At 41.4% G+C, this 27,432-nt stretch overlaps 1 protein-coding gene and 2 long non-coding RNA genes across 3 annotated transcripts in view; 1 reads left to right on the top strand and 2 right to left on the bottom strand.

The window, feature by feature from the left end:
• LOC310884252 overlaps positions 1-27,408 on the bottom strand; it is a 76,938-nt gene extending 49,530 nt beyond the window's left edge. The window contains exon 1 of the long non-coding RNA XR_014574101.1: positions 26,204-27,408. This is a non-coding gene — a long non-coding RNA (uncharacterized lncRNA). The remainder of the gene's footprint in view (positions 1-26,203) is intronic.
• LOC310884247 (myosin-1B-like) lies at positions 172-26,216 on the top strand. The gene is given in 39 exon segments (XM_083805744.1): positions 172-376; positions 466-609; positions 702-858; positions 1,420-1,447; positions 1,538-1,649; positions 1,729-1,821; positions 1,951-2,014; positions 2,102-2,200; positions 2,309-2,412; positions 2,507-2,645; positions 4,801-4,919; positions 5,024-5,173; positions 5,772-5,942; positions 6,702-7,011; positions 7,808-7,881; positions 8,133-8,260; positions 8,262-8,297; positions 8,299-8,424; positions 9,445-9,568; positions 9,655-9,791; positions 10,313-10,568; positions 12,184-12,426; positions 12,517-12,693; positions 12,773-12,918; positions 13,000-13,090; positions 13,178-13,567; positions 14,190-14,316; positions 15,381-15,499; positions 15,832-16,028; positions 16,472-16,655; positions 16,733-16,898; positions 17,069-17,193; positions 17,400-17,708; positions 17,807-18,010; positions 19,077-19,202; positions 19,301-19,471; positions 19,558-19,662; positions 19,933-20,028; positions 24,306-26,216. Coding segments are annotated over 39 exon segments (5,901 nt in total). The 5' UTR covers position 172; the 3' UTR covers positions 24,456-26,216.
• LOC310884251 lies at positions 2,289-10,419 on the bottom strand. Its single transcript, XR_014574100.1, has 3 exons — positions 10,306-10,419; positions 9,618-9,753; positions 2,289-2,590 (listed from the first exon to the last, which is right to left on the bottom strand). It is a non-coding gene; the product is annotated as an uncharacterized lncRNA (long non-coding RNA).
• Positions 27,409-27,432: the final 24 nt, after the last annotated feature.

Below are 27,432 nucleotides of genomic sequence, written 5' to 3'. Positions count from 1 at the left end.
CACCAAGCTGTGTAGTGTGATTGACACACTGGAGGGAAGGGGTGCCATCCAGAAGGACCTAGACAGGACTGAGAGGTGGGCCTCTGCGAATCTCATGAGGTTCTGCAAGGCCAAATAACGTATTTCATACCCTCACAGATACTTGCTGCATTACTCCCAGTAAACACCAGCCATGGCTACAGATGCTGATATGGCCATCTTTGGGGAGGCAGCTCCCTACCTCCGAAAGTCAGAAAAAGAGAGAATTGAGGCCCAGAACAAGCCCTTTGATGCCAAGTCATCAGTCTTTGTGGTGCATGCTAAAGAATCCTATGTGAAAAGCACAATCCAGAGCAAAGAAGCAGGAAAGGTCACTGTCAAGACTGAAGCAGGAGAAGTGAGTAAAAAAATCAAGGCTTAAGAATACAATTTAATCTTACGCTAGACTCTTAGATGACAAATATGGTTCTTTCTTTTCTTTGGCAGACTCTGACCGTGAAGGATGATCAGGTCTTCTCCATGAACCCTCCCAAGTATGATAAAATCGAGGACATGGCCATGATGACCCACCTCCACGAACCCGCTGTGCTGTACAACCTCAAAGAGCGTTATGCAGCCTGGATGATCTACGTAAGTACCAGCAGCTGTCTTCCTTTGGGTAGCTGGAAGGCCTGCTGTGCCAGGCTGAGCAGAAGCCAACGTGCTGTCTCCCTTCCTCGCAGACCTACTCGGGTCTCTTCTGTGTCACCGTCAACCCCTACAAGTGGCTGCCGGTGTACAACCCGGAGGTGGTGTTGGCCTACCGAGGCAAAAAGCGCCAGGAGGCCCCTCCACACATCTTCTCCATCTCTGACAATGCCTATCAGTTCATGCTGACTGGTGAGTGCCTGATCTCATTCAAAGCAATCTAAACCAAAAAGCCTCATTGCTTTTACTGGAGCATGTGACAAGACAGCTTCAAACACCATGGAGCTGAGTGAGAGAAATTGACAATTGCAAGCCAAACTGTACCAGAAGCATGCATAGATTCAGCACTGTGTATTATTGTACCAAATTCCACACTCTCCCATCGCAGAAAGAAACACTGGACTCACTGTTTGCTACTTTTTTACATTGAGGGAATAGAAAATATTATTATTCCATGCAGTCCTTTACCTAATCACAGGTAGGCAGTTTGATTCGATTCCTTGATGAGAACTGTGTGAAGGGCAAGTGCATACACAGTTTGTCCGAGGACCATGTGCCTCTGACAGTTGCGTGGGTCCAGCAGAGCTTATACTTACTACTGAGGGATGTGGAAGGAAATCCAGTACTGTCTTCTAGGAGTCAGTGCTTAGACTTTCCAAAGAAGCCCCAGCTTACATTTACAGCTTTACTTTTCAGTCAGGTCAGTGCTATTCAGGACAATGGCTAAAACTTTCATTCTGCCTTTTTTTGCAGACCGTGAGAATCAGTCAATCCTGATCACGTAAGTACACTCACTCCCTACTCAAGTCCCTGAGGGGCTGCCCCATGTCCAGGAACCACACGCTCTCTGGTTCCATGTTTGATTTGACAGCGGAGAATCCGGTGCAGGGAAGACTGTGAACACAAAGCGTGTCATCCAGTACTTTGCAACAATTGCAGCTAGTGGGGATAAGAAGAAGGAGGAGCAGTCTGGCAAGATGCAGGTGGGCTCCTAGAAGTAGGACCCTGCAAGTGTCTGATTGATTTCTGACCTATAACATGACATTGAGGTTTCTATTTTAGGGGACACTTGAGGATCAAATCATCAGTGCCAATCCCCTGTTGGAGGCTTTTGGTAATGCCAAGACTGTGAGGAATGACAATTCCTCACGCTTTGTAAGTTGTCGCCTGGCGTAAGAAAAGATGACTTTATTCTTATCAACACAATGCAGTCAGAGTTGGTGAGGTGGATCTAGATCTTTTATTATTATGATTATTATTATTATTATTATTATTTAATTTCAGGGTAAATTTATCAGAATCCATTTTGGTGCCACGGGAAAACTGGCTTCTGCTGACATTGAAACATGTAAGACCAGGCCTCCAGGCCTGACCACATTCCTTCTGACTTTGATCCTCAGTTCCTGTGCTAACTCTCTCCTACCGTCCTTCCCAGATCTGCTGGAGAAGTCCAGGGTCACTTTCCAGCTCAAGGCTGAAAGAAGCTACCACATATTTTATCAGATCATGTCCAACAAGAAGCCAGAGCTAATTGGTAGGAAATACCAGTAACTTCTCCAGACACAGTTCACTGAGCAACATTTTTCATTCCTTTCCATGCCAATAGTCTTTTGATCTGTATATGTTTTGTCCTTCTTCTCAGAGATGCTACTGATCACCACCAACCCATATGACTACCAGTATGTGAGTCAAGGGGAGATCACGGTTGCCAGCATTAATGACCAGGAAGAGCTGATGGCCACAGACGTAAGCAATGCACAGAAGGTTTCTTAGGTGGACTCCGATCTATAGATAGGCATGGTCCTTGCTTTTACGTATTCTTTAATTATTCCTTCGTTAGAGTGCCATTGACATCCTGGGCTTCACTCCTGATGAAAAAACAGCCATTTACAAGTTGACGGGGGCTGTCATGCACTACGGGAACCTGAAGTTTAAGCAGAAACAGCGTGAAGAGCAGGCAGAGCCAGACGGCACCGAAGGTATTATTACTACAGTAAATACTGAAACACTCACTACTACAGGAAGGGTTCAGGGTCCATGACTCAGGGTCATGATTCATGTCGTGAATCCATGATTCAGAATCAGAATCAGTCAGAATCATGGACTCCATCTGCATTTTTCCCCCAATGCTAGTATTGCAGCACATCAGTGTGTCCTAACAAGAGGTCTTCCCTGGAAGAACACAACTGAGCAAAAGATGTAGGTTTCTTTGGACTATGCAAAGTATAAGGATCAGTAAATCCCAAACCACACTTCCATCTGCTGACAGAGTAGTAGTCAGGCAGAAGAAAGTTGGGCTTTGCTGCTCTACTGAATGGCAGCTTCCCAGATGTGGCTCATAACCAAGAGCCACTGTGCTCACTGACTTAAGTTTAAGTACCCAGGGAGAAAACAGTCATTTATATCTGCTGTCGTCACCTCCTAAAGCTATTGATTCCAGGTAAAACTAAGCCAAAATCCTGAAGCTGTTCTACCCCAAAGCCAGTATTCTTGCAAGCAACTCCTAGTGCCTGAAGTGAGAGCATTGTGCTATTCTATTTTGCGTAGAAGGTTAAAAAGGAACATCAGTTAATACTGCAGCTATGGCTCTTACGTTCTACATTTTCTGTAGAGTTTCAGCATGTTTCCAGGACTTCCGTTTGAAAAATAGGCAGCTAACATATGTCTGCTGTGTTTGCTTTGCCTAGAATTGTTCAAAGGTATATTCCTTTACAAGGTCATGGAAGTATTTTCATGAAACCAGAGTTATTTTTGTATATTACGAATGTGTCTTATTGTCAGGGGGAGGTTCTTGTTTTGTTTTCATTTGCTTTTTAGGAAGGTTAAGGCGTTAAGTGAAAATGCATGGGATACAATAGCAATGAATCTGATAATGATGAATATTCATAGTACAATATAGCACTTCCATCTGCTTAAGTGATGTCAGGTGTGGTATTTTGCTGACCAAATCTTGGAAGCATTTGGAGCCGTGTATGCAACACCAATTCCATTGAAATCAGTTTTGTTTCCGAGTCTCAGGTCAACGTAAAGTTTGACCATTACTCTGAACCTGTGAACAAATTTCTCAGTGTGGCAGAATCATCTATTATTGTGCCAGTTCTGCTTGCTCTTAAACCTAGGAGAAGACTGTGGCAGTTTATCTTCTCTGCCCTCTGTTTACTTCATTTAGTGTGCATTTCTTCCTACTTTGCATTCTTTTGAAGGCACCAAGGAAAACAAGCAATTTATTCCAGTATTACGCTATCTTTACTCATTGGATTTTCTTTTCTGTTTCTAACCTGAATATCTATTGATGCAATTTAAGGATGTTTGGACATTTCAAATATTAATGCAGCAATCTGCTGTGTTTTTTTCCTGTGTTTTCACATGATATATATAGGCATTCTTGGGCAAAGCGTTTTGCATGCCATGCCTGTTAACAGGGTCCGCATCTAAATTCATTGTTACAGGTAATAGTAGAAAGTAAAATGACAAACCTTTTGAATTCTGCTTGAGCATGCACTTCTAAAAACTGGTATTCATTTCAGGTGTAGGTTCTTTAAGGCATAATTGACACCTAAGCATTGTCGTCTCTTGAGTATTATGTTTTTAAGGTTGCTTTATCAGCAGTCACTGAAAGAGATTGCACTGTCTGGTTCTGAGAACATCTGTGATTGTCTACAAGCTCACTATCATCCCAGACTTAGTTTTCCCTTTTCTCTTTTAAAACATTTCTTTAGTTTTGTCTACCTAAATGCCTCTAAATTAAATTTTCATTCAATAAAATTCAAAATAAGCCGATGGTGAAGAAAATATACCCAACGCAAATGCTCCACAGCTTCTGGGGAATGCTGCTTATGACGAAATACAAATATGTTACATTTTTGTCTTAATTGGCCTTCTTATCTTGACTACAACTGCCTTTCACTACTAGTTGTTTTGTTGTTGTTGTTGTTTTGTCTTTAAAACAACAACAAACACAGTAGTGTCTCCTATCAAGAGACATATCAATATCTCCTATCAAATCAAGAGAAGGTTCTGTATCTTTATGTATGTGTCTTAGAGTATTTATAATTTCTGCAGAAGACATTCTGAATTTCTACGAGATAGACCTGCTGGTAAGCTAATACACACTGCCGCTGTGTGTTTGTATAGTTGCTGACAAGGCTGCCTACCTGATGGGTCTGAACTCAGCAGACCTGCTCAAGGCCCTGTGCTACCCCCGAGTCAAGGTTGGGAATGAATATGTAACCAAGGGTCAAACCGTGCAGCAGGTAAGAAAAATTTGGTGTCTGGCAAGAAGTGTTTTGATAACAAAGACACTGGACTTCCATTTTTGCTCCACATGATAACTGCATACTTTCTGGTTTTGATTTAGGTATACAATTCAGTAGGTGCTTTGGCAAAGGCTGTCTTTGAGAAGATGTTCTTATGGATGGTTGTTCGCATCAACCAACAGCTGGATACGAAGCAACCCAGACAGTACTTCATTGGTGTCCTGGACATTGCTGGCTTTGAGATCTTTGATGTAAGAGAAGGGTCTTCATATAAGTTTCACGGAATGGGCATTAAGAAACTCGAATATTTCTTTTTTATATTTCTTTATGGATTTTCTTATTTGTTGGATATTCCTAACATTTCTGTAGGAATGGCACTCTTTTGGCTAGTTACCCATAAGGGTTACAGGTTTTTTGTAGTCTGTTGTTCCATGCAGAAATTAAATTTGCATTGAAGAGTGATATCAGAATGTTTAACAACTGATGGGTAAGACAAATTATGAGGAAATTAAAACTTGTCATCTTGAAGATTTTGTTAATGCTGAAGCCAGATTCCCTCTGAACAGTCTATCAGTATAGCTAAATCATAGCAGGGAAAGAACTGTGATGACTAGCATTTTGAACTAAGCTCTTCAATATTTTTCAGTGCTCAGAAGTATGTTCAGGTGGGGCTATCGCTCCAAAGTGTAGTTATATTAGAGGATGGAATGCCCCAGTCAACTGTCCAGGTCCACATTCAGGATCCAAATCATGGAGACCTTGATGGGTTGAAAATAAAACATATTGGAACATGCAAAGTGTTCATGGAACTGAACCTTGAAAGTCAATATATCTCTTTGCATTCTGCAGTTCAACAGCCTGGAGCAGCTGTGTATCAACTTCACCAATGAGAAACTGCAGCAGTTCTTCAACCACCACATGTTCGTGCTGGAGCAGGAGGAGTACAAAAAGGAAGGAATTGACTGGGAGTTCATTGACTTTGGGATGGACCTGGCTGCCTGCATTGAACTCATTGAGAAGGTTCTTGGACATTGTACACTTAATAGCTTTTCATATGTAAAAGCAAATTTCTATGCTGAGATTTGCTGAGTTTTTCCAAAATTTGCTGAATTTTCTATGCTGAAATGACCACTTTAATATGTGGCACCCACATTTAATGCAGCACATAACTTTTTTGGACTGTGAGCACTCCATATATGTTTTCATGTGTATGTTCATGAGGTGGTTAATCTGTTCCTTACATCACTGCCTGTGTGCTTCTGTTGAGTAGTGCATATGATTCACAGGGGGGCAAAAATTTCAGTCCTAGTCATAGTAATAAGTCTGTCTTAGAATCCATACTGAAATGTATGTATTCATTTAATTTATGCCGAGAGGGTAATTACACTGAACAGCTTCTATTTTAATGTTTGAAGAAATTTTCTATCCTGCTTCAAAGAAGAAGCATTTATTTAACGTAAACTCTTTCTTCCTCAAACCTGAGTGTATTTTCATATATCTTACTTTCATTCATTTCATTTTCAGTCTTCAACTAACATGCACACAGTGAATTTCTACATGCCAGTTCTTTACTACGTTAAAATCCTGAAATAGATAGGTGAACTTGTTTACATGTATCTGATGATATATCCACTAACAAAATGCACTTTCTGGAAAAAAAAATGAGATGACACACTCTGAGGAGGATTTTTTTGTATCACCTTATCTTCCATTCCTCTGTCTTATATTCTGTCTCCCTCATCCTCACTTCCTTTATTCATGTTTTGCTATTTCTTCCAGCCCATGGGAATCTTTTCCATCCTGGAAGAGGAGTGCATGTTCCCCAAGGCAACTGACACCTCTTTCAAGAACAAGCTCTATGACCAGCATCTGGGCAAGTCCAACAATTTCCAGAAGCCCAAGCCTGGCAAAGGCAAGGCCGAGGCCCATTTTTCACTTGTGCACTATGCTGGCACAGTGGACTACAACATCACTGGCTGGCTTGAGAAGAACAAGGACCCCCTGAATGAAACTGTTGTGGGCCTGTACCAGAAGTCATCCCTGAAGACACTGGCCTTACTCTTTGCCTCTGTTGGTGGGGCAGAAGCAGGTGATTTCTTTTAAATCAATTCTCCTATAGTTTACAGAGGAAAAAAAAAAAAAAAAAAAAAAAAAAAACGACTTGCAATAATATTTTGCAGTATTTTGCAACAATATTAACAATATTTAAATTTTATAAATGTATGACTTCTGTTTTCATAAGTCAGTGTAGCTAGTATTACTTTAACCACAATAGTTTAAAATATATGGAAAATATGGTTTGTATACACAAAAGGTTTCCTAATATAATGAAAGGTTTGTGTGCCGAAAACCTTCTCTACTTTTTGGCGCTCAGTCACTCAGATTAATAAAGGATATTAGATTTTTCTAGAGACCTTTATAGGTGTGTTGTCAGAGTGGAGATCAGAAAGAAAATTTGCACAGGATCTGTGACACAGCAGATAATTTCTACAATAAAACATTCCCAAATACTTCAAGAAATACTATCAAACCCATCACCATGACATTAAATTTATGCATAGTTTTAGATATAAAGTTATGGAAAGACACTTATGTTGATGTACTTGATGTATTCATTCATGAGTTATTTAATTCCTTAATTTTCCTACTCTACAGGATGTTGCATTTTATTTCCTGTTTTAATTTTCTTTACATAAGAAAGTCATTAGATTTTGTTCAGCTATTATCTGAAGACAATCTTTGAAACGATAAACGCTCTAGGCATTTATGAATTTTGCTCATATTATTACATTTTCTATTTATTAAGATGGACACACAAAGTTTTTCAAATTCTAATCAGGTTTTTGTTGTTCAATTCTTTTTTTTTTTTTTGTATTATTTTTCAGAGAGTGGTGGCAGTGGCAAGAAAGGTGGCAAGAAGAAGGGTTCTTCTTTCCAAACTGTCTCGGCTCTTTTCCGGGTACTTTAGAATAATCATTATAAATTCTACAGCATTGTGAACAAAGATATAGAAAATTCTGTACATAAAAAGTTTTAGATCAATCTAGTATATAAAATCTTTATGTTCAGAAAGGGTAAAGGCATGCACTTCATAACAAAGAAGGATTCTCGTTGAATTATTGGAAGAATTACTTCAGAAGTGCCCAAAAGATTGTTCTGATCATGATCTTATTACAGTGGTTTTAATCCATCTTTGCTCTTGCTCTTAAGGAAAATTTAAACAAACTGATGAGCAATCTGCGAAGCACACATCCACATTTTGTGCGGTGCCTCATTCCCAATGAAACAAAAACACCTGGTAAGTTGTTCAGGTTACATGATGTAAGGAATCTATCCATCTCTGTGCGATACAATGAAGTACCAATTCATGATATCATTTGTTAGGTGCCATGGAACATGAGCTGGTGCTTCACCAGCTACGATGTAACGGTGTGCTGGAAGGGATCAGAATTTGCAGGAAAGGATTTCCCAGCAGAATACTCTATGCAGACTTCAAACAGAGGTCAGTCTTCCCTTAATCCACCCTCCATCATATCCTTGCTGAACAGTTTGCATTTACTAACTGTTTTAAATTCTGTGGGGGTTATGGGAAGGTTCATAGTAACTACATATTCATAGTATTCATACATATACATATTCATTCATATACATAGTTCACAGTAACTACATAACTGGCATATAAAAGTCTGTTGTCCAAGTTAGTCATCCAGTTTCTTTCAATAGGTAGCTAGAAGAAAAGACATTTCCAAATGGCAATTATTTTTATTTATTCCTGCCCTCTCCCTCTCCCTCTCCCTCTCCCTCTCCCTCTCCCTCTCCCTCTCCCTCTCCCTCTCCCTCTCCCTCTCCCTCTCCCTCTCCCTCTCCCTCTCCTTCTCCCTCTCCCTCTCCCTCTCCCTCTCCCTCTCCTTCTCCCTCTCCCTCTCCCTCTCTTTTTCTTCTGTGATAAAACATTTTTTAATTAATTATCCAGAAAGAATGTTGACCAGCTTGGACTTTGTTAACTTCTAGGTAGCAAAGTAGGATGACTTGCAGCCATCAGCACACAAATGTGAATCAAGCAGCTACAAAATGTTCTAGACTAAAATGTTGGAAAACCAAATAATATCAAAAGGTCTTGCTTCTTGCTCTGTATCAGCTGGAATACGCTCCAAGAGTATGTACTGACACTATCTGGGTGAAGAATTGTTTCTCATTCCCAAACATTTTTTTCTTGTACATAGAGTTCTCATTTGAAGATAACTCATTAAATAAAAGGACATGGGAAATATGCCAGTAGTTACCTGTGGAAATCTGTATTCATTCTTTGTCAAGGATTTCAGGACTAAAGAAAGTGCAAGTTTTACTCTAAAAACATTTATCCGTGGAAATATCATTTCTAAGCAAAAGAGTAGAGTTCAGGCTTACTCACTTCTCATCCACTCAAGACCACTCTGCAGAAAATCCTAACAATGAAATCAGTTTGTACAGGCTTGAATGAGCTTTCAGGAAGCTGTTCTTCATATTCTACTTCCTCCCATAGGTACAAGGTGCTTAATGCCAGTGCTATCCCAGAGGGACAGTTCATTGATAGCAAGAAGGCTTCTGAGAAGCTCCTCGGATCTATTGATGTGGATCACACCCAATACAAATTTGGTCACACCAAGGTATAAATACTTATTGACTGAAATGCTGTGTATCTGTACTTTGCAGTACCTGACAATTATGTGCTGCAACCATTTCCTTTCTCAAGGTGTTCTTCAAAGCTGGGCTGCTGGGACTGCTGGAGGAGATGAGAGATGACAAGCTGGCACAGCTTATAACCCGTACACAGGCCAGGTGCCGAGGCTTCCTGATGAGAGTGGAGTTCAAAAAAATGATGGAGAGGAGGTAGTTACATACAGTTATTTGGCATGCTGGGCCAATCCTCCTAACATACCAATGGTGTGAACAAAACTGAAAATGAGCTCCTTCTCGATGAAACTCATTTGTTTGTTATTAGTTCATTTTACCACTATGGATGGAAAAAAAAAAAAAAAAGAAGAAGAAAAGACCTTCTTTAAATTATGTCACTCTTTGTAGTTATTTTTGCTAATTTCTATAAATGGCTAAATTCTGTAAATGTCCAGAATTCAGATATATAGGCCATGGAAGCTGTTCATGTCCAAAATCTGGACTTCAAAACTGTCCATATAGGTTGGCCATCTCTACATCACAACAGGACATTTGCTTCCCATATACATAAAATATATAATATGTATATGTCTGTATGTATGTAATTCATTATATAGAGAACTATTACTATGAAGTATTACATATAGAACAGTCACTATATATTATACATATTTATATATACAAGTTAATTATGTAATATACATTCAAAAGTATAAAACACTTTCTTTACCTTTCAGGGACTCTATATTCTGTATCCAGTACAACGTACGTGCATTCATGAATGTTAAACACTGGCCCTGGATGAAGCTGTTCTTCAAGATCAAGCCCTTGCTGAAGAGTGCAGAATCAGAGAAGGAGATGGCAAACATGAAGGAAGAGTTTGAGAAAACCAAGGAAGAGCTTGCAAAGTCTGAGGCAAAGAGAAAGGAGCTGGAGGAGAAAATGGTTTCCCTGCTTCAAGAGAAAAATGATCTACAGCTCCAAGTACAGGCAGTGAGTGTTGCTAATGCTTTTGGCTTATAATGCCCCGTGTAAAATAATCCATATGTCTTGGTAACAGAAACATTATTCCAAACCAGTATTATTTTGAACAACATGTAAATAATAAAATAGGAAGGAAAACCATATAGAAAAGCTAAGCTGGAATAAATAAATATTAAGGAATTTGCAAGTCGTTATTGCAGCTTGTTCCTTACACTTTTAAATCAAGAGAGAGCTAATCCATTTCCAGTTAGTAAACCCTACTGTTTATAGTATATTGTTTTAAATCATATAGACAACTTAGAGAAGCAATTATTATGTCTTTATGTAACCTTATTTACTATATAATTTTGATATGTTATCATCTGATGAATGAAGTTAGTCTGGATGTCCAACTGAAATCTTGATTTGGGGAATTACAAATGGATTCTATTGGAGTAAGTAAGAGGGGCTGAGAGTGGGAGGTATTTCTACAGCATTTTTCATTCCTGCCTCTTCAGGAAAAACAGTGATGAAAGTGGAGTCTCCTTCCCTTTTTCCCAGGAGATAAAATTATAGCAACAATGATACCCTTAGAGCTGTCTTTACTAGCAAAAGATTAGGATTTATCTGATCCTATTTTGATGTCTACAGTATAAATGTAGAGTATAAATCTGAGTTAGTAGCCTTACTCTCCTTGTCTTCAGCAAGAAGTAACTCATTCTTGATACAATTCATCCAAAAAAATATTTTTTTGCGGGCGGGGGAAGTAGTGAAAATCAACTGCATCTTGATCTTCTCAGTTACAGGAAGTTACATATCAGATAAATAAATCTAGGTGAGATAAAACCCAGACTAGCCATCTTGCTGAGCCATAGGAAGCCTTCTGCCTGGATGGTATCTCTGCTCTTTGTTAGAACCATAAGGAAAAGAACATGGAGTACAAAGAAAATAAATGTTACTTCTCCAAGGACTTCAAAGTTTCCATGCCTGCAAATTCAGGCAATTTGTACTGGCTAAACAGCAGTCTTCTTTCCAAACTGTACTTCCTGACCACAACGGCTACACATATGTCTGATGCAGTTGATGCCTTTGAAACAGTGATCTCAACACAAAATTTTCCCCTAAACTAAAACTAAAAGATTTGTATTAAAGATGAATTTATGCTAAGTAAATTATTTTGTGAGATTTATAATAAGTATTTCTCAGCAGAATGTCGGAGCGCTTAGCATTCAAGTTTTAAATGCTGAATGATGAGAAATCTGCCTATATGGTACTCCAATGACTTCAGCAGAACTCTATGCCATTCATAGATCCAGTGCAATGTAACACTAATAAAATTAAAATACATATATATATATCCTTAGCGCCTATTACTATACTATTACTTAGCACCTGTCTTCAGGGCTGGAGGCATTCCAAAATAAACAGTATAAAAAAAAATAAATCAAAAAATAAAATACTCTTATTTAAAAATAAATAAAAAAATAAAATAAATAAACTCTTATGATAAAGAGTTCTAACTTGAAACATCATTATGAAGCTGCTTTGAAAATAAAAATACCTTGCTTTAAAAAAAGGAGAAAAAATAATGGCTGACATACAAACAGAATTTTGAGAAATATTTTATTCTAATGAATCATTGCAGGAAGCTGATGGTTTAGCTGATGCTGAAGAAAGATGTGATCAGCTCATCAAAACTAAAATCCAGCTGGAAGCCAAAATTAAGGAGCTGACAGAGAGAGCAGAAGATGAAGAAGAGATGAATGCTGAGCTGACAGCCAAGAAGAGGAAACTGGAGGATGAATGTTCAGAGCTGAAGAAAGACATTGATGACCTGGAGTTAACATTGGCCAAGGTTGAGAAGGAAAAACATGCCACCGAAAACAAGGTATGAGGCAGAAGACGTCACTCACACTGTGCTATTATGGGAGTCTTGTACCTACTTGTTTTAATTACACTTGCTCCCTTCTCATCAAAGGTGAAAAATCTCACAGAGGAGATGGCATCCCTGGATGAGACCATTGCCAAGCTGACAAAAGAGAAGAAAGCCCTCCAAGAAGCCCACCAGCAGACACTGGACGACCTGCAGGCCGAAGAGGACAAAGTCAATACATTGACCAAAGCAAAAACCAAGCTGGAGCAGCAAGTGGATGATGTAAGCACACGTGCCTCCAGCAAGACAGGACAGGTATGGAGTTTGACCTGCCTGGCATTGATGGTGTTGTTGTGTTTAGCTGGAAGGGTCCCTGGAGCAAGAGAAGAAACTGCGCATGGACCTTGAAAGGGCTAAGAGGAAACTTGAGGGAGACCTAAAGATGGCCCAGGAATCCACAATGGACTTGGAAAATGATAAGCAGCAGCTGGATGAGAAACTGAAAAAGTAAGTGTGGTTGTGGGACTAATAACATGGATTTACTAGGTAGTTTTATTCAGGTGTTAACACTGTATGCTTTGTGCAAAGGAAAGACTTTGAAATCAGCCAGATCCAGAGCAAAACTGAGGATGAGCAAGCCCTGGGCATGCAATTACAGAAGAAGATCAAGGAGCTGCAGGCAAGTCTCTGGTCCTTCCCTTCTACCCTTCAGAAGGACATAAGTACAAGGAGGGCATGGGTGTGAAGGGTCTTGCATTTTCCCCAGGCCCGTATCGAGGAACTGGAGGAGGAAATTGAGGCAGAGCGAACCTCTCGGGCAAAAGCAGAGAAGCACCGTGCTGACCTCTCCAGGGAGCTGGAGGAGATCAGCGAGCGCCTGGAAGAAGCAGGGGGGGCTACGGCAGCTCAGATTGAGATGAACAAGAAGCGTGAGGCAGAATTTCAGAAGATGCGCCGCGACCTCGAAGAGGCCACGCTGCAGCACGAAGCCACAGCTGCCGCCCTGCGGAAGAAGCACGCAGACAGCACAGCTGAGCTTGGGGAGCAGATCGACAACCTGCAACGAGTCAAGCAGAAGCTGGAGAAGGAGAAGAGTGAGCTGAAGATGGAGATAGATGACTTGGCCAGTAACATGGAGTCTGTCTCCAAAGCCAAGGTACTGAAATACATCTTCACAGTAGTTCAAGCTTAATCAAGTACTCCTGTTTTAAGATTTAAGTTAGTCATATTTTAAAATATATAGTAGTTCTTTACAACTTGAATTTGTGTTTAAATTCTTTAATAGTAGTATAATAATTGTTCCTTTTTCTGAACGTCATGTATCTTTAGCTGAAGCACCTAACCTAAGGATCTATGGACTGTCATTGCTTGGGTCACTATATGTTTGCTTCGTTTACGATTCTTGGTTCTCACTGTTTGGTTCACAATATTATACTGAATGATACTGACATTAACAGTTTTTTAGCTTTTTTTTTCAACTAGAAATTGCTCCTATCCTACATTTCTTTTTTCTCATATTTTTCTTCTCTTCCTGTAAATACTTCAATTATGTAATCTGTAAGTGACAAACAGAAATGCCCCCTGTTACAGTGTGCCATCATCTTGTATTTCAGAAACTGGGTGCATGTTAATTAGTTGTACAAATATTGGAACTGGAGATGCAAGTTTTATAGAACTGAGACATTTTGACTCTCTTTGAACTCTCTTCATGAGAATTCAGATTCCAGTAATTGTGTTGAACCACCGATTATCCTTCATTCTGTTCTTCATGAAAATAGGCAAATTTGGAGAAGATGTGTCGTTCCCTAGAAGATCAACTCAGTGAGTTTAAAACAAAGGAGGAGGAGCAACAACGCACAATTAATGACATCAGTGCTCAGAAAGCTCGTCTACAAACAGAATCTGGTACGACATTTATGTTTTTTAAGAGAACATTGTAAATAAATAAAAAAAAAGGGCTTAAAAAAGGGGGGTAAAAAGGAAATACAAAGACCTGGAGTCTTGGTGGAAACCAAGTTAAACAAAAGCCAGCAATGTATTCATGTGGCAAAGAAGGCCAACAGAATCTGCTGGCTGCATTAGGAGTATTGCCAGCAGATGAATGGAGGTTGATCCTTCCCTGTTCTGCAGCACTGGTAAGGTCATACCTGGCATGCTGTGTCCAGTGCTAAGCTCCCCAGTGCCAGAGAATTGCACATATTCACAAGCAAGTCTAGCACAGAACCAATTATATGATTAAGGCGTTCTAGTTTGAAGGAAGAATTCATCTCTCTCATAACCTAGACTTCTTCCCTCTGCTTCACAGGAGAAATTCAGGAGACGTTGGGAATATATACCTTGGCACATGCACCATTTAGTATTCATGTTGTAAGCTTGAACTGACCACCAAACTTAGTGCAAACATAAAGCAAGAATGCTCAGATATCAACAAAGGGGGAATGATGTATCTCATGTCCTACCTCTAAAATGAATATTTTATTCAGAGGTGTGTATGAGGATCAGTGACTAATATTCAAAGAAAGGAATACAATTTTGTTTAACAAAATAACTTTCATACTCATTTAATTATCAAGGTTAATAAGTTTTAAAAAGTCATACAAAGGTTCTCTTACTCAGTGTAGAAATGACCCTTCTGGGCACATGACCTGTCCAACACAAATGTGAGAAATGTAAGGAGAAAATATATGTAATAAGATCGTGTAATGTAATAAGATCTGAAAGTGTGTGTAATAATAAATAAAATACATAAATGTATGTAATAAAATGAATGTAATAAATAGATACATAAATTATGGAATAAATAGATACATAAATTATGGAATAAGATCAAAATGTAGTAAGGAGAAATGTATGTAATAAGATCATATGCTTTAGTAAGCTCTGCTAAACACACTGTCTTAAAGCCCTAACTATGCACAACACTGCCAGCAATGAGAATGAAAGGCCTATGTATCTGCAAACTTTCCCAGGTGAATATTCACGCCAGGTGGAGGAGAAAGATGCTCTGATTTCTCAGCTATCAAGAGGCAAGCAGGCGTTCACCCAACAGATTGAGGAACTCAAGAGGCACTTAGAAGAAGAGATAAAGGTGAGGAGGCTTTCCAAATTCTGTCTTGTCCACTGGATTTTTCCTCACCAAAATGTGCTTCAGACACATATGAGATTACAGAGACACCATGCTGAGAGGGAAAAAACCACAAGCACTTAGTTCATTCAGTGCAACTTACCTTTGCTCCCTGACACCTACCATCTATCCATTAGACTTCCATTTTGCAAATTCCCAGCTCTCCCATCCTCATTCAATACATTGCCATCATTCTCATGGGAGAATAATCCAGTGTCCAATAACATTTCAGTCAGGACATTTCCACATTTCCCAGGAGATTTCTATTCTTTGTCCCACAACTATTTTTCCCCCAGGCCAAGAACGCCTTGGCCCACGCCTTGCAGTCTGCTCGCCACGACTGTGACTTGCTCCGGGAACAATATGAGGAGGAGCAGGAAGCCAAGGGAGAGCTGCAGCGTGCCCTGTCCAAAGCCAACAGCGAAGTGGCCCAGTGGAGAACCAAATATGAGACAGACGCTATTCAGCGCACGGAGGAGCTGGAGGAGGCCAAGTGCGTGGGGAAAGTGCAGAAGGCTGAGAGAAAGTAACAATGGAAATTTCAGGAGACCACTATAATAGTGTCAGGAAGAATCCAATGCTGCACTTTGGGGTGGGGTGGCAGGAAGAGGGAAAATATAACCAAGAGAGAATGTGCACTGAGAAAAGCAGAAGCACCAAAGCTCTTCAGACGCAGAACAGAAGAGTGACCAGTGCTAGAGTGAATACCAGAGTGAACAGCAGAGAGTGACTTGCTAGGGCCCAGCATTCAAACACAGAAATACTATGACTCTCTAGAAGAGGTCTTACACTCTGTGTAAATGGGGGTCACACAGTACAAAGTGGCCAAGTGTGCTCTCCTGTAAAAAAAAAAAAAAACCACACACAGGCTGTATGTTTTTTTTTTTTGACTGAGAACTTGCTTTCTCACTGGGAACTGTGCTTACCACCTCCCAGGAAGAAACTAGCACAGCGCCTGCAGGATGCAGAGGAACACGTTGAAGCTGTCAACGCCAAATGTGCTTCCCTGGAAAAGACAAAGCAGAGGCTGCAGAACGAGGTGGAAGACCTGATGATTGATGTGGAGCGATCAAATGCTGCCTGTGCAGCTCTGGACAAGAAGCAGAAGAACTTTGACAAGGTATTTTGACCTCCAGTGTGTGGATCCTGGGCAGAGCATCTCACCACAATTGCCACTCACGCCTTGTTGCTCCTCAGATCCTGGCAGAGTGGAAGCAGAAGTACGAGGAAACACAGGCTGAGCTGGAAGCTTCCCAGAAGGAGTCTCGCTCTCTCAGCACGGAACTGTTTAAGATGAAGAATGCCTATGAGGAGTCCCTGGACCACCTGGAAACGCTGAAGCGTGAGAACAAGAACTTGCAGCGTAAGTTGCTGGTCCTCTACTCCTGGCAGAGCTTTCTCACAATCATGTCTGACTTTCCACAGTTTTTTTTTTGCCTCCAGGTCTGCAAAGATGCCTGTTGCCTCGGTGTGGCAGGGCGCTTCCCCTTTTGCCCTGTGTATGAAAATGCTGTTCATCTTTTGTTTCCACAGAGGAGATTTCTGACCTCACGGAGCAGATTGCGGAGGGAGGAAAGGCAATTCATGAGCTGGAGAAAGTCAAGAAGCAGATTGAGCAGGAGAAATCAGAACTTCAGGCTGCTCTGGAGGAAGCAGAGGTAGCTGGCATTATTTATTTCTGTCTTACAGGTCTTGGATCTCTATCTCGTTATAAGCACTGTGAAGTCATTCCAGATACAAGAGGATAAGAATGCTTCTATAAAACTGTAGAGATATCATCAGAAACATTACACTTTCCTTTACTTAGAGCTTGAGGTTCAATATTTTTCACGTAAGTATTTAATTTGCATTCATTCCTGTACAGGCCTCCCTCGAACATGAAGAAGGAAAGATCCTACGTCTCCAACTTGAGCTCAACCAGGTCAAGACTGAGATTGACAGGAAGATAGCAGAGAAAGATGAGGAAATTGACCAGCTGAAGAGAAATCATCTCAGAATTGTGGAGTCCATGCAAAGCACCCTGGATGCTGAGATCAGGAGCAGGAATGAAGCCCTGCGGCTGAAGAAGAAGATGGAGGGAGACCTGAATGAAATAGAGATCCAGCTGAGCCATGCCAACCGCCAGGCTGCAGAGGCACAAAAGAATCTGAGAAACACACAGGGCGTGCTCAAGGTCCATTGAACTAAAGATGCTCATAGACAAGTCTTGGCTAAAATTTTCTGTTCCAAAGGACTATGGTCTGCTTATAATTTCTTTCACTTGTACTGCAGGATACCCAGATACACTTGGATGATGCTCTCAGAACACAGGAGGACCTGAAGGAGCAGGTGGCCATGGTGGAGCGCAGAGCAAACCTCTTGCAGGCTGAGATTGAGGAGCTGCGGGCAGCCCTAGAGCAGACGGAGCGGTCAAGGAAAGTGGCTGAACAGGAGCTTCTGGATGCAAGTGAGCGTGTGCAGCTCCTCCATACCCAGGTCAGTGAACAAATATATTTAATATTTATATTTCTACTCCATACAAAGGAAGTACCTGGAGACTAGCTGAAGTGTAACAGCATTTAGTTAGTTATAAGTGTAGTTAGTAGTTATAAGTAAGTGTAAGAGCATTTACTAAGTTATATGTTGCAAAGGTCACAGTATGGATAAGAAATACTAAAAGTGAGTTTTCAGCCTCAGAAACAAGATGGAATTCATTAGACTATAGTAGAGATTATTTTAAAAGTAATAAATTAAGAGGAGAATTGGAGGTTCATGCCCTATTGCTTCTGTAAGTTCACCAGCTTTCCTACGTCTGAGATTGTAAAGTCACACTTAGGTCGATGATTATGCTTATCACAGGAATTATGTTCAAACAGGAATACACTAATACTGTCCTTAACATCTTTTAGCAAAGTTAGTGTAAGTATTCTGTGGAACTGCCACTAGACTGAAAATGATAAGGAAAGATTATGTTGTTTTTCTTTGCAAGTATAAATTCCTTCTGTGTTGACTCACAAACTGTGTGGAAATTTTTTGGAGGACATTCTTGAAACATTGGAGCTCATCACTAAGAAACTAGCTAACAGCTACTTAGCTAAACTAGCTAAGGAGCTAACAAACTAATAGCTACCACTACAGCTCCTTTAGAACAGAATTCCATGGGACCTGATGGCACAATTTACATTAAAAAAAGAATATTTTGCAGTGTTCTTGATTTGATATTACAAGGCAATGGAAAAAAAATTGTGATGTTTTTGCTCTTCAGCAGCACACCAACTTGATCAACACCAAGATGGAGCTGGAAACAGTTATTTCCCAAATTCAGAGGGAAATGTAAAAAACATTTCTTAGAGAACTGACATAATCATTAAATCTATTTTCATTTTTTAACAAGTGTATCTCAATGACTCTTTGGCAGTCTTCTACCGCAGCTGTTAATCAGCAGTGTATATTCTTCATATAACACGTTAACAGAACTTTAAATAAAAGTAGGGAAATTATTTATTGCCAGAGATGGTATATTAAAGCTGCTGGAGAAAACACTATGTTTTTTCTCAAACAGAACACCAGCTTAATCAACACCAAGAAGAAGCTGGAAACAGACATTGCCCAAATTCAGGGTGAAATGGAAGACACCATCCAGGAAGCCCGCAATGCTGAAGAGAAGGCCAAGAAGGCCATCACAGATGTGAGCTGGGGGCTCCTTTCCCTGATGATGGTGGATGTATCCCCCCCCACAAAAAAATGTCTTCATCTGCAAAACGCCTTTGATTCTTTCTTCTCCAGGCGGCCATGATGGCAGAAGAGCTGAAGAAGGAGCAGGACACCAGTGCTCACCTGGAAAGAATGAAGAAGAACCTGGACCAGACAGTGAAGGACCTGCAGCTGCGTCTGGATGAGGCTGAGCAGCTGGCCCTGAAGGGAGGCAAGAAGCAAATCCAGAAGCTGGAGGCCAGGGTGCGTGGGGCTGGTATTTGTGCACAAGTGAGCACGTCCCTTGGAGAAATACCAAAGAAGCTCCAAAGACAGATTTTTCATTGCAGGTGCGGGAGCTGGAAGGGGAGGTTGATGCTGAGCAGAAGCGCAGCGCTGAAGCTGTGAAGGGTGTGCGCAAGTACGAGAGGAGGGTGAAGGAGCTGACCTACCAGGTAAGGTAGAAGAGGGTTTTTTTGTGGTTACACACCCTTCTCTCTGGAGGTCAATGTGTTGGCATAGTGCTTTCATGAGGGTTTTCTTTCCATCCTTCTCAGTTAGTCATTGACACAGTCAGCAAGTTTTTTAGCTCTGTCCAAACGAACAGTGGTGCTCTGTAAGGCATGTAACTCTCTCTGTTTCATCTAGAAGAAATTTAGGGAGATAGCAAAAGAAGCGTTGCTATTATTTACCATTTTCTTGCTGTTGTTTAACATTGTCTGTAGTCTGAGGAAGACCGGAAGAATGTTCTCAGGCTCCAGGATCTGGTCGACAAGCTGCAAATGAAAGTGAAGTCCTACAAGAGGCAAGCTGAGGAGGCTGTAAGTATTGCTGTGAGCAGAGTCAGTCTCCCTCGTGGCAGAGGTGTTGATAATTTCCTATGCCTAGCTCTGTTCAAGACCGTAACTTTTTTGTCATTTTCTGGCTGTGCAGTACAGAAAAGATCAGGAATGTATAGAGGTGTAGAATACCTTTTGTTCTGAGCATTGTTGCATCACTGGGAAGAATGTTGAAGGTTAAGAGTAACACTTCTTTCTTTAACTTTCTTTATTTCATATTTCATCATTCCCTCATGCAGAAAACAGAACTGCCTTCAAAAAAGTTGTAATACATAATTTAATAGCAGTAAATAAGTGAAAAATGATTTAATGGAATTAAAAGTTCCTTGGAGCAGCTGTAAGCCATTGGAGCAGCCTTAAGAGGCTCTGGAGCACAGGTGATCTGCTCTTTGATCCTACCAGTCAAAGGAAGCGACTTTAAAAGGACCCATTGAAGCTGGCAGATCAATGCATGCTTATGGTACTACTGATCTTATAGCCTGGGATCTGGCTTTTTAAATGATGTGACTCTCTGAGATAACCTGGGTATTGGGAATTGATGGGGTCCATCTGTTGGAGGAGGGGAAGACCATCTTTGTTTACAGGCTTGCCAGGCTGCTGAAAGGACATTTAGACTAAAGTTGCCACAGGAGGGGAACCTCAATACACCTGACTCTTAAGAAGCGAAGGAAGGAGGATCCCAGGAATTACAGGCCTGTCAGTCTGACTTTAGTACCAGGGAAGGTTATGGAACAGGTCATTTTGAATGTCATCACATGGCTCATACAGGACAATCAAGTGATCAGAAGTAGCCAGCATTAGTTTATGAAAGGCAGGTCCTGCCTGATTAATCTGATCTTCTTCTATGACAACATGACCTGCTTATTAGACGAGAGAAAGGCTGTGGATGTTTTTTACCTGGATTTTAGTAAAGCATTTGGCACGGCCTTCTCCTGGAGAAACTGGCTGCTCATGGCTTGGACAGGTGTACAATTTGCTGGGTGAAGAACTGGCTGGATGGCTAGGCTCTAAGAGTCCTAGTGAATGGAGTTCAATTCATTTGGTAGAATCATAGAAACATAGAATGGCTTGGGTTAGAAGGGATGTTAAAGATCATATAATTCCAACCCCCCTGCCATGGGCAGGGACACCTCCCACTAGACCAGGTTGCTTAAAGCCCCATCCAACCTGGTCTTAAACATTTCCAGGGATGGGGCATCCACAATGAATCTGGGCAACCTGTTCCAGTGCCTCACCACACTCATCATGAAGAATTTCTTCCTTATATATAATCTAAACCTACCTACCCTCTTTTAGTTTAAAGCCATTACTTGTTGTCCTGTATCACTATCGCCTGGTAAGGAGTCCCTCTCCAGCTTTCTTGTAGGTCCCCTTTAGGTATTGGAATGTTGTTATAAGGTCTCCCCAGAGCCTTCTCTATCCACTCATTACACAGCCTATATTCATATTTGAGATTGCCCCAGCCCAGATGCAGAGCCTTGCACTTGGCCTTGTTGAACTTCATGAGATTTGCACAGGCCAAACTCTCAAGCAAGTCCAGGTCTCTCTGGATGGCATCCCTTCTCTCCAGCGTGTCGACCGCACCACACAGCTTGGTGTCATCAGCAAACTTGCTGAGGAAGCACTCAATCTGTCCCTGTCACCATCAAAGATGTTAAGTAGTGCTGGTCCCAGTACTGACCCCCGAGGAACACCACTTGTTACTGGTCTCTACCTGGACATTGAGCTGTTGACTGCAACTCTTTGAGTGCAACCATACAGCCAATTCCTTACCCACTGAGTGGTCCATCCATCAAATCCATGTCTCTCCAATTTAGAGGCAAGGATATCGTGGGAAACAGTGTAAAATGTCTCAAATCTAGGTAGGTGATGTCAATTGTTCTTCCCATATCCACTAATGCTGTAACCACCGAGGTCACCAGATTTGTCAGGTGACCAGCCAGGTATCTGGTCCCCGGTGGCATTCTCCAGGGCTCAGTATTGGGGAGCATTTTGTTTAACATTTTTATCAGTGACCTGGATGTGGGCATTAAGTGCACCCTTGGTAAGCCTGTACATGGTACCAAGTTAGGTGGGACTGTTGATCTGCTTGAGGGTAGGAAGGCTCTGCAGAGGGATTTGGATAGTCTAGACAGATGGGCCAAGTTCAATCACATGACATTCGAGAAGGCTAAATGCCCGGTCCTGCATTTGGGTCATTACAACCCTGTTCAGTGGTATAGGCTTGGACAAGAGTTGCTGGAACACTACGCAGCAGAAAAGGACTTGGGGTGCTGCTGGTTGACAGCTGGCTGAACATGAGCCAGTGGTATGCCAGGTAGACAAGAAGGCCAATGGCATCCTGGCCTGCATAAAAAATAGCATAGCCAGTGGGGCTAGGGAAGTGATTATTCCATTGTGCACAGCACTGGTGAGACCATACCTCAAATACTGTGTTCAGTTTGGGGCCCCTTACTACAAGAATATTGAGCTGCTCAAGCATGTGCAGAGAAGAGGAAGAAAGCTGTTGAAGTGCCTAAAACACAAGACATCTGAGGAACAACTGAGGGAATTGAGGTTTAGTCTTGAGAAGAGGAGGTTGAGAGTGGACCTCAGCACTCTCTACAACTACCTGAAATGGGGTTGCAGTGAGGAAGGTGTTGGTCTCTTTTCTCAGGTGAGAAATGATAAGATGCAAGGAACTGTCCTCAAGTTGCACCAGAGGAGGTTTAGATTGGATATCAGAAAGAATTTCATTACGGACAGGGTACTCAAGAACTGGAACAGGCTTGGAACTCCAGGGAAATGGTGGAGTCCCTATTCCTGGAGGTATTTAAGAGATGTATGGACACGGCACTGAGGGACATGGTTGAGTGATGTAAGTCAGTATGTCAGGTTGACAGTTTTACTTGATGATCTTGAAGGTCTTTTCCAACCTAGATGCTTCTATCATTCTATGTATAATTATTCAGAAATTTTGAAGTCCATATTCAGAGAATCATATATTCACTTCATATTCAGAGAGTCATATATTCTTCTCCTGTATTATTAACCATCTAAATATTTAGCATTTAAGTAATTTCTTTGGATTCCCCCCAGAAGTATTGGACAGAATTACATACTAACACAGTCTGATTTTTTTCATTATGTAAAGGCAAAATACCACAGTATGTCCAGCATAGTGTTACAATAAGAACAAATTATTGTTAAACATTCAAAAACTATTTTAAATTAGTTTTAGTGAGTTTTCTAAAGAAATCAGCATGAATTTGATAAACTTAATATAATTTCCGGATAAGAAATTGTGGGTGACAAGTGACATTCTGAAACTCATTCCACTGGCCTCTGCCCATCGACCTATCCTGTACAAGGCCTTGCAGAAGGACCTGGACAGGATGGGTCAATGGGTAGAGGCCAGTGGGATGAGGTTCAATATGGCTAAGTGCCAGGTCCTGCACTTTGGCCACAACAACCCCATGCAATGCTACAGGCTTGAGGGGAGAGTGGCTGGAAAGCTATGTGGAGGAAAAGGATGTTGGGGGTGCTGATTGATGCTTGATTGAACATGAGCTGGCAGTGTGCCCAGGTGGCCAAGAAGGCCGATGACATCCTGGCTTGTATCAGGAATAGTGTAGCCTGCAGGACCAGGGAGGTGATTGCTCCCCTGTACTCTGCTCTGGTGAGGCAGCACCTCAAGTACTGTGTTCAGCTTTGGGCCCCTCACTACAAAATGAAATTGAGGCCCTAAACATGTTCAGAGAAGAGCTACAAAGCTGGTGAAGGGCTTGGAACACAAGTCCTATGAGGAGCGGCTGAGAGAACTGAGGTTGTTTGGTCTGGAGAAGAGGAGGCTCAGGGAACACCTCATTGCTCTCTACAGCTCTCTGAAAGGAAGTTGTTGGGAGCTGGGGATCAGTCTCTTCCTGTAGGTAACTAGTGACAGGACTACAGAGAATGGCCTCAAGTTGTGCCAGGGGAGTTTCAGGTTCGAAATTACGAGACATTTCTTCTCCAGAAGAGTTGGTTGCCCAGGGAAGTGGTGGAGTCACCATCCCTGAGGGTGTTCAAGGAAAGGTTGGACCTGGTGCTTAGGGACATGGTTTAGTGGGTAACGTTTGTAGTAGGGTGATGGTTAGACCAGATGATCTTGGAGGTCTTTTCCAACCCTGATTCTATGTTTCTGCATCTTCCCATTCCCTTATTGAATCTCACATCAACACACTGAAGGAAAATTGGAAATGACATTTTTAAAGTTTTCCTAACTTTTTTCCTGTCCACAGGAGGAGCTGTCCAATGTCAATCTCACAAAGTTTCGCAAAATCCAGCATGAGCTGGAGGAAGCAGAGGAGCGGGCTGACATTGCAGAGTCACAGGTCAACAAGCTCCGAGCAAAGAGCCGTGAAATTGGCAAGGCAGAAAGTGAAGAGTAAATGCCTCCTGTGTTGCAAAGTGAAAGATAATTGCACAAAATGTGAAATTCTATCACTTTGATTTGAATTACTGTTTAGTTCTTCAACAATCTATAGATCGTTAATGTCTAGATAATAAAAATTGTAGAGGTTTTCTCGTGGAAGATGAGAAGTTCAGAGCTGTATTTTAATCACTATCCTGAATTCTTATAAGGTTTAAATTTTTTCCTTACACATTTATATTCAATCAATGAAAAAATCTGACTTCGGGTATTTTCAAAGTGTTTCAGCCACTGTTAAAGTGGTTCGTTCAGACATCCTGCTTCATCTTCATCATGGATTTCACCCAAGAAAATGATTTTCTCAAGGGAGAAAATGATTATTTCTTTGCAATTGCATGTAACTATGCCTTAAAATTTTTGCTTTAGGAAGACACTAGATTTTAACTAAAAGGTTCTTTCCAGAAAACAAAAATTAATTGAATTTTATGGTAATCCAGTCTAGTAACTGATTATTCTATTAAGTCAGGTAGCTTAGTTACAAGAAGACTTTTTTCAGGTTAAACCTCTAATTCTTCAAGACTTTTTGAAACAGAATTTAGAGGACATTTAAACCCAAAATGAGATCTGCTTTTAATTTTTGTTCATCAAAGTGATATGGAAGCAAACATTCCAGGGGCAGCAAAACCAACTGTCTCATGTAGTTGTTCATTCTCTATCTTCTGTTCCCTAAAGTCACCTAAATATTCTAAGCTGGCCAGGCAGAGACTGTGGAGAAGCAGGACCCAATCACTCCCTTCAGGCCATTTCTACATTTATAAATTTCTGAAGTGTTTCCCCTCAGGACAAAAACTGCTGTTTGGCATACTACTATTTTGTCACCTCCCCATTTGCCTTCTTTTACACATTGTGAAGATGTTGAAAAGTACAGACCTAGCACAAATATTTGTAGGATTCTATTAGTGAACTGCTTCTTCTACTGGAATTTTTACCCATATGAAATACTCATTGCAACAACAACGCCTTCTGCTGCACCTCACTTTGCTGTTCTCACTGATCTAGATGATGCTATTCTTGTATCCATGCCATACTGCTGTATTGATGCCTTCCCTATTTTTTTTATCCAGAGTAGGACCGGTCAAATTCCTACCAACAACATGGATCTGAATGTATGATAGACCTCCTCCTCAGACTCAGGGATCTCTATCAGTTCATTACAGAAACCAGGGCTGACAGGCCAGGTCCATTGCATCAACTCAAGATGGCAGCTCAGACATGAGTTTGTAAGCCAATAGTATTCTTATGGGACAGATACCACCTCAACACCATGGTGTGGTCCAAGCAGTGTGCAGTGCTGTGGCATTTACACCAAACTTCCTCTGACCTGCCACGGGTCATATGTACACTTAACTGTGCCTAACAGACTGACTATGAGTAGGCAAACCCTAAAATAAAAGGCTGGGTAACACGTTCTCCCTTATTTGTTTGCCTGCCCCACCTTGAAAACACCCTGTAAGTGTTGAGACTCTACACCCACATCAGCCAGTTTCTGCCTTCTGTGTAACAGAGATAATCTGATAGATAGTCTAATGTCCTCTGAAGAGACCATTTCAATGCCATGCCTGTTACAAAGCCGTGGCATTGCTGCAGCCAAGACTTAAAACATAATGGCAGTAAGGAAAAACACCTCTGGTCTGGTCAAACATTTCCAGCAACAAACATTAAATAGCTTGTATTCCAGCTAAAACCATTCACTTAAAGCCATCATACCTCAGCTGAGTCTGAAGGAAAAGCCTTGGTCCTACACACACTTCTGCAAAAAGAAGAAAATAAGGCATCGGTCTGTTTCAGCCATGATACTGTCTCTGCCTTGCTGACGTCTGCTGAACATCTTCAAACGTCTTCTACAGCTTCTACATCTTCTACAGCTATTGTTCTTCCCCATCTGGCACCACAGGCTTCACAGACTGGAATCAAAGGAGGATCTGATCCCATTCCTGGTACAGGTAACACCAAAAACATCCTGGAGCAGGACAATCAGGAATTAAAACAAAAACATCCTGAAAGGTGTGTGTGTGCTTCTTAAGACCTCCCTTCTACCTCCTATTGCAGATACCAACTTATTCACACAGAGAAAGCTGAACTAGCATGTAAACAACACGAGTGGCCTGTGTTAGGTTATGTGATAAAAACTTGTCTGCACACCCAGAAAGGAGTACAGAGAGACAATGGCAGAATGTGGAGCCCAAACAGCCCTGTCCAGCTACTCCCAGGCCCATCACAGGTACCATCAGCCCATCAAAGGCACTCCTTCACCAGCCCGGAGGAACACAGGTGGCAGATGGGAACCCAAATCAAGGACCCTGAGGGCTGAACACTTACCCTGGGCCCTTCCAGGGCCATTCCAGAATACGCTCAACCCCGGTGTCTAGACATGTAATCTACTGCCACAAGTTACCAGGAGCAGCTTTCCAGATCATCTTTTGGATTGTCCAGGGCGTGGGACATGTGCAATGCAGACGAGGAGCAGTTTGGGGGCAGACAGGATTTAGGGGATGAGGAGAGGACTCAGAAGTGGGGAAAAGGAGGGTTTTAGGTGATTTGAGCATGAACAAGTGTGGGAAAATATATAAGTAAAAAAGGACCAATTGAGTGTAAATAGTGTATAAATAAATAAGTGTATACAGTAAATAGTCAGTATGCTTGTCTGTCTATGCCCTGTGACTGGTCAGCACAGACTGTCCTGTCTTCCAACCTCTGGGTACAAGAGTGCCTGTCTATCCAGGGCAGCTACAGAGAAGACTGAGTGTCTTGTGCCCAGGTGCTGCAGGAAACCACCTTGTACATACATATCCTGAGCTGCATCAAAAGCAGTGTGGCCAGAAAATCGAGGGAGGTGATTCTCTGCTCTACTCTGCTCTCATGAGACCCCACCTGGACTACTGTGTTCAGCTCTGGGGCTCCCAATGTAAGACGGGAGGAAACTGATCCTTTTGCAA

This window comes from Anser anser, assembly GCF_964211835.1.
Source record: "Anser anser genome assembly, chromosome: 19".
Classification (NCBI taxonomy): Eukaryota; Metazoa; Chordata; class Aves; order Anseriformes; family Anatidae; genus Anser; species Anser anser.
Note: the sequence above shows the minus strand (reverse complement) of the source record. Positions and strands in the feature narration are given on the sequence as shown.